Source organism: Anopheles arabiensis, chromosome 2, assembly GCF_016920715.1.
Source record: "Anopheles arabiensis isolate DONGOLA chromosome 2, AaraD3, whole genome shotgun sequence".
NCBI lineage: Eukaryota > Metazoa > Arthropoda > Insecta > Diptera > Culicidae > Anopheles > Anopheles arabiensis.
Genome location: NC_053517.1, coordinates 63,811,568 through 63,822,252, shown reverse-complemented (window position 1 = coordinate 63,822,252; position 10,685 = coordinate 63,811,568). Strand labels below are relative to the sequence as shown.

The 10,685-nt window shown below is 41.0% G+C and overlaps 2 protein-coding genes across 5 annotated transcripts; one reads left to right on the top strand and one right to left on the bottom strand.

Moving 5' to 3' along the window:
• Nucleotides 1-425: 425 nt before the first annotated feature.
• Nucleotides 426-8,714, top strand: LOC120908446 (group 3 secretory phospholipase A2-like). Of its 4 annotated transcripts, none has more exons than XM_040319429.1 (7): nt 426-645; nt 2,181-2,373; nt 2,641-2,810; nt 5,060-5,254; nt 5,862-5,949; nt 6,928-7,739; nt 8,016-8,714. In XM_040319429.1, exons 2-6 carry the CDS (start codon nt 2,198-2,200, stop codon nt 7,199-7,201), a joined length of 903 nt encoding a protein of 300 aa, XP_040175363.1. In that variant the 5' UTR covers nt 426-645; nt 2,181-2,197; the 3' UTR covers nt 7,202-7,739; nt 8,016-8,714. The 4 variants fall into 4 exon arrangements, with proteins under 4 accessions (XP_040175363.1, XP_040175360.1, XP_040175364.1 ...); XM_040319426.1 differs by having other exon boundaries at nt 2,140-2,373; XM_040319428.1 differs by lacking the exon at nt 426-645 and adding an exon at nt 1,267-2,003 and having other exon boundaries at nt 2,140-2,373.
• A 140-nt stretch (nt 8,715-8,854) lies between these two features.
• LOC120908447 lies at nt 8,855-10,440 on the bottom strand. Its single transcript, XM_040319431.1, has 3 exons — nt 9,510-10,440; nt 9,249-9,395; nt 8,855-9,156 (listed from the first exon to the last, which is right to left on the bottom strand). The coding sequence occupies exons 1-3, from the start codon at nt 10,046-10,048 to the stop codon at nt 8,958-8,960; spliced, it is 885 nt and encodes a 294-aa protein (XP_040175365.1). The 5' UTR covers nt 10,049-10,440; the 3' UTR covers nt 8,855-8,957.
• Between the last annotated feature and the right edge of the window lie 245 nt (nt 10,441-10,685).

Genomic DNA, 10,685 nt, shown 5'->3' with positions numbered 1-10,685 from the left:
AATGTATAGTTCCTCAATATGACTGCATATGCTCAATGTAGCTCCTCACTCACAATGTAGCTTTACAAACTTTATCGAGTTCCTTATACGCAATCCGATGTACCTATAGAACTTCCCCTAAGATGTACCTTAAGGTTGTTTAAAATTTAATTAACAGTGAGTACAGTAATGTATAAAAAAATTCCGTGCACAACAATAGTTTTGACTAAACTGATAGTCTCAGATCATATATGCTGTATGTTGCTGCAGTCGAAGGGTGAGCAAGCGGCCAAAGAAATAAATTCCTATACAAACACGAGCGACAATCTCCTGTCTGTGATCTTTGATTGGCAACCACAAACATTCTCAATGGCACAGCATCAGCTTCGTGCCTAGGACTGCAGCGAACGTCGTACGATTCGTGAAACGTACACAATAACATCATTGGTAGCTCAGCAGTGTGTCCGTCCGCGTGGGGTCCGCCTGCCTCGCGCATCAGTTGACATTTGACTTTGAAACGATACGGGCCGAATCGCGGATGAGCGCAGTACAATTTTTGACGCGGTTTTGAATTTGTGGGGTGCATTAGCGCTACTTTGATGAGATTTTATTTGACACTGGCTTAGTGCTGCATTGAGTGATTTCATTTTGAAGCCGTTCCAAAAGGTATTAATTTATCAGCAGTGATTATTAACTACCATACGTGATAACAATCTAAAGGACCGTTGGTGTTTAGGCGCAATCAAAGCACAGGAACAATTGAAAATCGTACGTGAAAGGGCAATAATTTAAACAAAAAAAGAGAAACCCGTGCCAAATGCCGATGATGGGTGTGAATTTATGTTGCTGTTTATGACAAAGCTTTATGCTTTTTGTCTAACATAGTAGAGAGTATACTACACATTGGGGTGAAACAACTGTACAAACAGTGATTCACAGTGACATCCTGTGCCCCATCGCGCACATGTGGCCTAAGTGAATAATTTGCCTTTGATTGGTGAAGAATGCAATAGTCGTTTTTATGCATTTGATACGATCTTATCCAAAGTATTAGAGCATCGTATGCTCATGACGATTTATTGTTTGCGTCTTGCTGAAAGTTAACGATCTCTTTTATCTTTTGCGGATTGTTAAAAACAGCGTACGAGAAGCGTTTTTCAACATTTTTGATTCTTATTCTGAAATTGTTTGATGTGATGTAATGTTTGCTAGAGAATTAGGTAGGTCAAATTAGCATACATCGGCAACGGGGCAGAACGCATTTTCACTTATTTTCATGTTTATTAGTGTGTGCCAAATACTGAGCGCAGATTCAATGATTTCCTTAGCCGGTAGAATGTCTCGAACGAAGTTGCACAATTCGTAAGCAAACGTGAAATGTATTATTTGTTTAGCACCAGAAAAGTATTCGAGTTCATAAAGCAAGCGTGTGATAAGCAAGGCTTATGTGTGTGTGTGCGTTTAGCGGCGGACGTGAAGGTCGTTATGATTAGCATAAAATGTGTTAGCAACCGGCGATCCCACTCAAACTGTTGACGACGATCGAAGATCAATGGACTTTTTGGTTGTTTTGTGTGCATCTTCGTAAGTTTCTTCTCCACACTGAACCGAGCGGCTCGAGGTCAGTGTCATCTAAATGAAAAAAGCAATACAAAATACAAACGATATGGTTGAGGCCAAATGAAAATAAAAAATAAAAACAAAAAACCGGAAAAGCAAGTTCCCGGCAGACCAAAAGTATGTGAAATTGGTGGCTCATCAAAATTCATTGGTCTTTTGAATGTCGGGAAAGTGATGCAATGGATCTGCAGCACAGGCGATCAAATCAGTGTTTGTATTCGTTGTATTTGTTGTGCAAAAAAGTGTATTGTGCCAATCTTTTGAATAAAACAAAAAAAGCTAGGTCTTTTGTTGCATTCTGTCGTTGATCATTGAACATTGATCATTTCGCAACTGATGATAATATTGTACCGCGTAAGTAGGGCAAAACTTTGAAGAATCAGTAAATTTAGTGTAATAAAAAGGTGATTTTTTTATATTTTTACGTAATTACATAGTATTATTACAACCGTTTCTACATGTAGAATAAAGTGACGCTTTGTAAAAGTTGTGTAGAATGATTTGATCATACAATGTTGTGTATCGTTTATCGACCTATAGGATTTACGATTAAATCTCGATTTCGTTCGATGTGAAAATAGTAAGTGTAGCTGTACGGATGCATCAACTCACTATGGGGCGGTTTGTGGTCCTATGCTGGTGGTTCTTGCTGCTGACCAACACGATACACCGAACGCAAGTTGCGTGCAGTTCTGTTCTAGTGGCCGACTTCCGGATGACGCGAATGGTTGAACTAAGCAGTCGACCTCCGTACTGCAAGATCCACTCTGACCGGTAAGCATGAATGGGGTGTAGCTTCCCTAGCCGCAGGTTACTGACCGTTGCCGCACAGAGCAAACACATCCTGATGTATTGCTCCTGAGCAGAGAATGTTGAAAGCGAAACATAAATCATCAACAGAAACCGGTCCATGACCTGGCCCGATCGAATGTACCCGCACGGAAGTTCAAGGCCGTGCTGTGTTGCTGCTCCAGCTCAGATTCTGTAGAGTCGGCTGATTTTAAGTTACTTGAACAGGTTTGTGTTTGTTTAATTTTTTAGTGGAGACATTCAGCGCATGCTTTTAGCATCGGACACGAAGAAGGTACGGCAAGTGCCGCGAGAATCGGTAATAGCCCTGGAAGAGGTATGTGGCGAAGCTAGTAACATTTCCGGAGAGCTGCAAGGAGGGCTGGGATTTATTTACCCTGGCACTAAATGGTGTGGACCAGGTGAGTATCCGCAAGCTTTTCATGCAAGTTTTGCGTAATTGATAAATATCAAGCTGTAGGACTTGGAGTAAGTTATAGGACATTGAGATAAAGCTAAAATATAGACTTGTGTACCGCATTAGCAAAACAAAAAAGGGTCAGTTGTCGATCGGTTGTAGCATTGCCGTTTCCTGAATCTTAACTTCCTACTAGCTGGTTAAAAAAAACATTTCAAGAACAAGCTATAAAGACAAATTTAGGGAGGAAACGTTGAAGAGCAAGTAATGAAATAAAACACTAATAGAAGGCTACGAGGCTATTATTTCTGTTTCGTAAGCTGAAGTTCCAAATGAAGACAAAACATAAAGTAGAATAGCAATACGGATTTTATGAACCGATGTGTCTGAACAAAAAAAAAAAGTTATGGTAGAATATACTTAAAGCTCACTAAGAATTCAGACTGATTTATGTTTCGTCCATTTATGACAAGCGGAAGTGTAAAAGCTGTAAAGCACAGGGGCTCTCGATTACTTCATTACGCATTTTATCCTTTCGGGTTATTTGGTCAACTGCCCAAACTCTTCGTCAAATGCAATGTTGTAGCTTCTTACTCGGTGTTAGGTTTTTGGATGTTTGCCAGTTTGTTTCCTTTTTCACTAGGGTAAATATTGACTAATTAATTAATTAATTAATTAATTAATTAATTCTTGTCGCTAATATTAAAAAAATGTTGGAAATTTAGCTTAAAAAACTTATTTATACATATACAGTTACAGTACAGCTATTTGAACTACCTTAAACATGTAGGGGAAAGTGCAGCAATGGTTAGGTGGGGCGAAATGGTCACCTGTATTATTGGAAATATACCACTTGAACATTTTATAGCAAAAGATTTCTAAATAAACTAATAATTCAGGAAAATTATTGTTCAAAACGATGTTATTTTTACCGTCTCGAAAATAAGCTTTCGTAAGAATTTAGCCAGGGGCGGTCCCGTGGTGCAGTCGTCAACTCGAACGATTCAATAACATGCCCGTCATGGGTCCAAGCCCAAAATGGACCGTACCCCCGTAGTAAGGATTGACTATCCGGATTCGTGGTAATGAATTAAGTCTCGAAAACCTGTATAGGCCGGCATGTCCGCGTATGACGTTACGCCAAATAGAAGAAGAATTTTGCCAATAATTAGAGAGAAAAAGGATGTGTATCTTGGCACATGACATTTAGCTATGATTCACGTGGAAAAAGTAACCGTTTTAATTTAATATAAAGTTGTTTTTTTTTTTAAATAAAAGTTTTGTAAAATGTTTAGCTTGGGGCAAAATGTGTGGTATGTTTTAACAGGAGCAAAATGATGAGGCTGAGATGTAAGCAAAGATCACTACATAAATCATGGCTTTATTTATGTAAGGCTAATACATCGCAAACTATATCGACAAGAAAATTAACTGACAAATATGAACTTACTCCAGCAATTATTCAACAAATCACCTTAACGCAAAACTTACATCACAATTATAGATGGCAGAGCATAAACGAAAGCCAAAAGTGCAATTTGTGACGCATTTTGCCAATTTTGTTTTGATGTGTTTTGACATTTTGTGTATGACCATTTTGCCCCATAGCGAAACCATTTTACCCCACACAATACATTTTCACGTCTTTTGATGTTGATTTTTAAATTTCATTCAAATTCCATTTGTTGTTACTATTTTTACTAATATTTTTGATTCATGAATATGGCGTTTAAGCATCGATTGTCGTCAAAATATCAGTGTAAAGTGATTTACCCAATGAAATGCCGAAATCCTTAACAGTGCCATTTTGCCCCGCTTTCCCTAACAAGGCAAATTCGTGTTTTCCCTGATCTCTGAGTGTAATACTTGTACTTAGACAATTTTTTTCCATTTTCTCAGATAAAAGATTTATACTGCAAACTATGACCATTCAAAACATCTAAATCAGGGGTAAAATAAGAATAATGCATCTGAATGACATTTTTTCCCTAGCAAAATGTGAAGTAATCCAGAGAAGTATTGTATTGTTATGTTATGGGCGTTAGGTATGCGTTGAAAAAATTGTAACAGGACAATGTTGGCGTTCATAACGTTTTCAACAGCCTCAATATTCATGTCTATATCATGACGTGCTTTAACAAAATCCTACTCTACCCGAAAAAGCCCCGTTATAACCCGATTTGAACACGATTTGGTACATCCCTGGTCAAATGGTAGCTAAACACGAAAAGTGATCTAAAGATAACTTTACAGGTACCATCGCAACAAACTATTCCGATGTGGGACGATATGCTGCCGAAGATCAGTGCTGCCGAGAACATGACTTGTGCCCTAATGTGTTACTCCCGGGCGAGTGCCGCCGTGGGTTATGCAACCGTGGCGCCTTCACTCGTTCTCATTGCGACTGTGACGCACGTTTCAGAAGATGTTTGCAGAACTTAAACACGGGTAAGTAACAGTGATAGTGTGTTCCAGTGTCAAAACACTGGACGAGGAATAAGTCCATGATAGTTTATTTTTTCCTATTGTCTTACGTATTTAAACTTTAAAGAGTTAGTAGAATATATCCCCAAAATTCGATTTTAGTTGTGTTATAGCCTGTCGTGAATTTTCCATGCTCGTTTTCGGTATTATCTTTTTCCTAATAAAAATCACTCTAACTAAAGGACTACATGCCCACCGTGTGTTCAGGCCCCGTTTGGACCGACACCCTATCCTGCTGACTATGACTATGCTTGATTATTCTGCCATGTATTGATCGACAAATCGCTGACAGCCAGGTCTAGATCGACAACGACTGTAGCTTCAAATAATAATGAGAAGCATAATCAGGATCATGTTGTTTGCTTGATCTTGAATTTCATAACAGTTAGCTACTCGGCGAGGATATGATTGCACAAACAACGTACATGGGAAAGATAAAAGTCACTAGCAGTTTAATATATGATTTTATAAAAAAATGCAAAATTCCTTTAAAGAATCTAATAATATATCTTATTGTTATAAAATGCACTAGACAAGTAAATAAGTAATTTAATACTGGTCTGTTTCGCAGAGACGGCCAACACACTTGGTGCTATATTCTTCAATGTCGTACAGGTGACATGCTTTGGCGAAAGAAGACCGTGCTCAGTTTGGCAAAGGTAAGTTAACGACCAGCCATTTATTCATTCGTTGTTTCGACTACAACAACGGCAGCGGCTACACAAACGCATCCGCGATCTGTCGCTTTATTCGCCACAAACTCGCTGTATGATTGATACGATAGGGTGAAGGCACGGGAAGATAGCAAACGTCGCCGAGATCAGTCTATCCATTTTATAACCTCCGAAAGTCGCTGGCCCCATCAAGCTTGACCTGCACGGCGAGCAGGTGTCGCAATACTCTTCCGAAGCAACAACAATCTTTTACTCGCCGCTTGCCCGCCCGTCCTGGCAACGCTGATGATGATTAGGAAAGAGCCACGAACTGGCGCAGTTTTGGTGCGTATAGCACAGCCAAAGGTGTTTCGAACCGCATTTCGATATGGTTGACACAGCTTTCGACGTCTCGTTTGGTGGGTAGGGGTTGGGAGGAAGGGGTTCGTGGGGAATGAAACGGCCCTGCTTCAAATCATTCGTGTTGAAGATAATGCTTTCCAAGCTGGTGAGCTTCTGCTCTTTAGTGCGTAGCCTAGACGCTTTATTTTTTCGGGCATTGCTTAAAATGGTCGGTAGTTTGGGTTGGGATCGCAATGGATGGATCGTGTGAAATCAATCCGCTGGACGCAGTGAAGGCGCAATAGGGCGGTCTTCGCTGGTTCGCTGGCAATAAGAGCAAAAAGATGAGCTAACAAGCGCTGGGTGCATGAGCGAGACTGGGTCGGAAACATGTGTGGCGGTGACGACTGGTGGTGGTGCTTTGCTGACCTTGACTCTGAGCGTGTGAATGAAGAAAAATGGTTTGTAAGTATCAACATTCGAAATTCAGGGTGAACCGTAATTGATCCCGAGGGTGACTGAACGCGGTACGGAAGATGTATATTGTTTGCAAACCGGCTTGGCCTGAGCCACCACATACGCTCTTGCGCTAAAACCAATCGGATATCGTTATTTTGACCGAAGCTTTTATCATACTTTCAGTGGCAGCCACTCGGGATACGATTGTTCCGTACAGTTCTATCGCTCTGGCACGTACAACCTACCGTTTGGTGGTGCGTATAATAAACAAGCAAATTCGCTACGAAACTCGCGGTCGTTTGACCTGGGCAGCCCGAATGACGTTACCGGTGGAAATCAATTGAAAATCAGCTCGCTGGGCTTAATATCGCAGAATTTGTTTAAGGACCTGTTTGTGAGGCCGCTAAACGGCTATACACGCTACTGGATAACGGCAAAGTCGATCGTATACGGATGAACGTTACTGTTTCCAGGAATGCTTGAATGATCCGGGTCCGATAGAGATTGAGACTGTCTGTATAAGGTTTACAGTACATTGCTAAAACCCATGAGGTTCAAAACCTCTCAAAACACCAGCAACAACAATACATTGCTAGACTTGTTATTTGAGCAATAGGAATCGAAATCAGGAATCGATTTACGCTCGCACAGATGTTCCATTCAATTACCAGTATTTCATGGACAACTGTATAGTTACCTTAGTTTTCCTCAGGGCTAGATCAGTATTTGTTAGTGAGTGTTTGCTACCTAATTGTAAGTGTAACTCATTTTGGAACAAAGTACCTCAAACGCTCCACACAATGATGGTCTGCTGTGAGTACAGGTCGGAGAAAATTTTGAATGAATGTAGCCATGAAAATAGCGGGTGAAAGAGTGGTCCGAAATTTAATGGCCGCAAAGAAAAACGAAAGCTGAAGCGACGGAAGCTGACCACGTCAAGGCACAGCGGAAACAAAGCCATGCGGCCTCAAAATGTGAACAGCTCATGGACAATGGTGAGTGAGAGGATGTTTGAACTTATTTTGGGAGGTACATGGAAAGGAGATGGTGTAATGGTTAGATTTACTTGGTAATGTAAACTATTCTTAAGCGAGTTGTAAGGTGGTGGTGGTGGTGCTGCTGGTGAAGATGTTGTTTCATACGGTGGTGGACAGTAACAATGTGTTTCCCTTAGACCGTTTCATGTTGTATGGCAGAACTTGTTTTCACTTCTTAAATGTTAATGAATAATCGTTGTTTCATATTTATTTCTATTATACCTTTACCACTAGAGTGGGCTTCAACCAGACGGAAGCGGACGAGCTATGCTCAAGGTGGAAGTATCGGCCGAGCGAAAAATACATCCCAATCATGCAGCAAAAGTCGAATAAATAACTAGCTTCATAGTAAATGCGCGCTGATGGCGTAATCAAGGGTTCTCTGAAGATAGTCAATTGAGGAGCACTACTGTACATGTACAAGTACATCCGTTACAAAGCATCCAGCTGTACACACGATTGATCAATAGGGAGTGAAAATAGGAAAGCTTCTTAAATTGTAATAGTCATGTTGGCCGCAACATTGATGTGACTAGTAAAATTAGTTAAAGTTGGTCGTTATGCTTATAAGATTTGCTCAAGTAAAAGAAACACTCCGTAACGATAGTGATTGTCGTTTTCTCTCGCCTTACGATGATTGTCTTATGCAGATCAACTATTAAATGCATTAATTAATTATTTGTGATGAGTAATATTTCATCTCTATTTCGTAAAAGGCTTTCGTCTAAAAAGTAAACATATAGACATTCCATCACATTAGTTGCATTCGAAATAAAAAATACAGCAGCAAAAAATAAGTTGAGGTTTTATTAATGCACTCCTACATTAACTTGCGACTTCAAAATGAGCAACATATTAGTTTTCTTCTAGCGTCCGTTGCGCTCAAAGTGTCAAAGAAAGGGCTAATAAATAGACCATACTTTTTAAAGTCAACAGGTTTTTAGTTCTCAGCTCTCAAATTATTGTTATCCGATGATTAGTTTTAAGAACATGTGTAAAAATTTAAAACTGTTCATATGAACACTCACCGTCACAACACACACTTCTTCTGACAGTGAACGAAACAAACCGAGTATAGCTTAGAAACGTAAATATTCTTTATTTAATAAAAGTTAACACCACATAACAGCTGCAAAGCATGCGAATCGTACAGCCTCAACAGTATGGTTAAATACACTATGAAATGGAAACATTGGGGGTGATATTACGTTCGAAAAGTATATTGAACCAGTTGAGATCGTATCGGTACTCCACCTCTGGGAAAATTAACTGATTGGAGCCGATGTAGGGAATGTCAAACCATTGCCATCGTTTGGAATACGAATTGTCCACCATGTATGCGAGGCAACGATCGGCGGTGAATAGTCCATCATTTCTGCAACGAAGGTCAATGAGTGCAGGTCAGCCCGGATGAATGCTCTGCCGCAGCACAGCTGTGGAAATAAGATGAACGATTCTTTTGCCTACCTTTTTACGGTGCACTCCATCACAGGGTACTCGTAGTCGAAGCAACTGGACTGAAACTTGGTGTAGATCCACGCTACGGCGTAGGAGAAAAAGGTGGAAATGTTTTGCAGACATCTTAGAAACTCAACATCACAGTTACACCGCAATCTGGTTGGTGATAAACAATTGATGGGTAACGTGACACATCACACCGTATGAGCTCGGTAATGGTGAATTAGTAATAATAATCGTTAAAAATTGAAGGGAGAAAGCTCCTCATACCTGGTAAATATTTGCGCTTTGTAGGGTAAATCCTCGTACCGGTGATAATCCCTGGAGTGTACAATAGTGTCCGGACATTCGTCGTGATGTTTGCAGCACTGATCGATGCTAGAAAAGTATGCGTTTTGCACCGTGCTTCCGTCGGCAGACCAATTGCCGGGACCGCAGTAGTAGGTGAAAAATTTAAGTCCTCCGTGCAGGGGCTGCAGAGCAGAGCCGTAATCAGCCTGCAGCTGGTGATGATCGTAGGAGTCCTGCACGTTTTCTAACTCAAGCTGCTGTTGAATGGCGTCAATCAACTGTTGGTCGTAATAGACAAAGGTTGGATTACTCCACGGTATGGCACTGGTGCTGTTGACCAGAATGTAGTCCTGCAGAAGTAGTGCTAGCGTAGGGATGTAGCCACTTTCGTCCAGTACACGGTAGAATGCGCGTGCCGTTTCTCGGTGATCGTTCCGCGCAGCTGCTAGTATGTTCGAAAAAGACTCACAATCGATGACAAAAATGGTACTGATAAGTATAATGTACGAGCGCACCATTTCATTGCCAAGCACTGACTGAACCTTTTCCCACGTGTGGGAGGAATCATAGGTGGGCGCTTTTTATTATAACCTCATAAACGGCGCGCTAAACCATTCATCTCAGTCAGGTTAACGCGTTAAGCAGATGCATATGCGCGAAAAGAAGACGGAGCGTAGCTGCTGGAAAGAGTGCTAAGTTAAATACAGTTACGAGTAAATGCGACAAACTGTGGGGATGAAAAGCCTTCAGAGTTAGTCGAAAACTCAGCTAAGAGGTGGTGTGTACAGCCCTCGATCTGTCGGTGCCAACGGAAGGTCGGCTGTTGTCACACTTATCGTTGTTTATGAATTAATAACTTTATCTTCGACTACTGCCGGCGTTTCGGTCGTTGATAATCTCGCGGCGCTTTCCAGCTAGTGACTGCCAGTGCCAGTGGAGCAGTGGCACAAGTGAGGTGTAATTTAGTCCCGTCCCACGTTACTGTCTACAGTTGGGATGTGGTATCGTAGGGTTTAGCATTAGGAGGAACATAGTGAAACCATTGATGGATTATTCATTACCATCGGTGCAAGATGCAGAATAGTGTTTTTTTCTTCCTCTATTTGTGCAGTGTTTGTTTGGGCACGGTAGGCTAGGCAAGGCTACTCGAGTGCT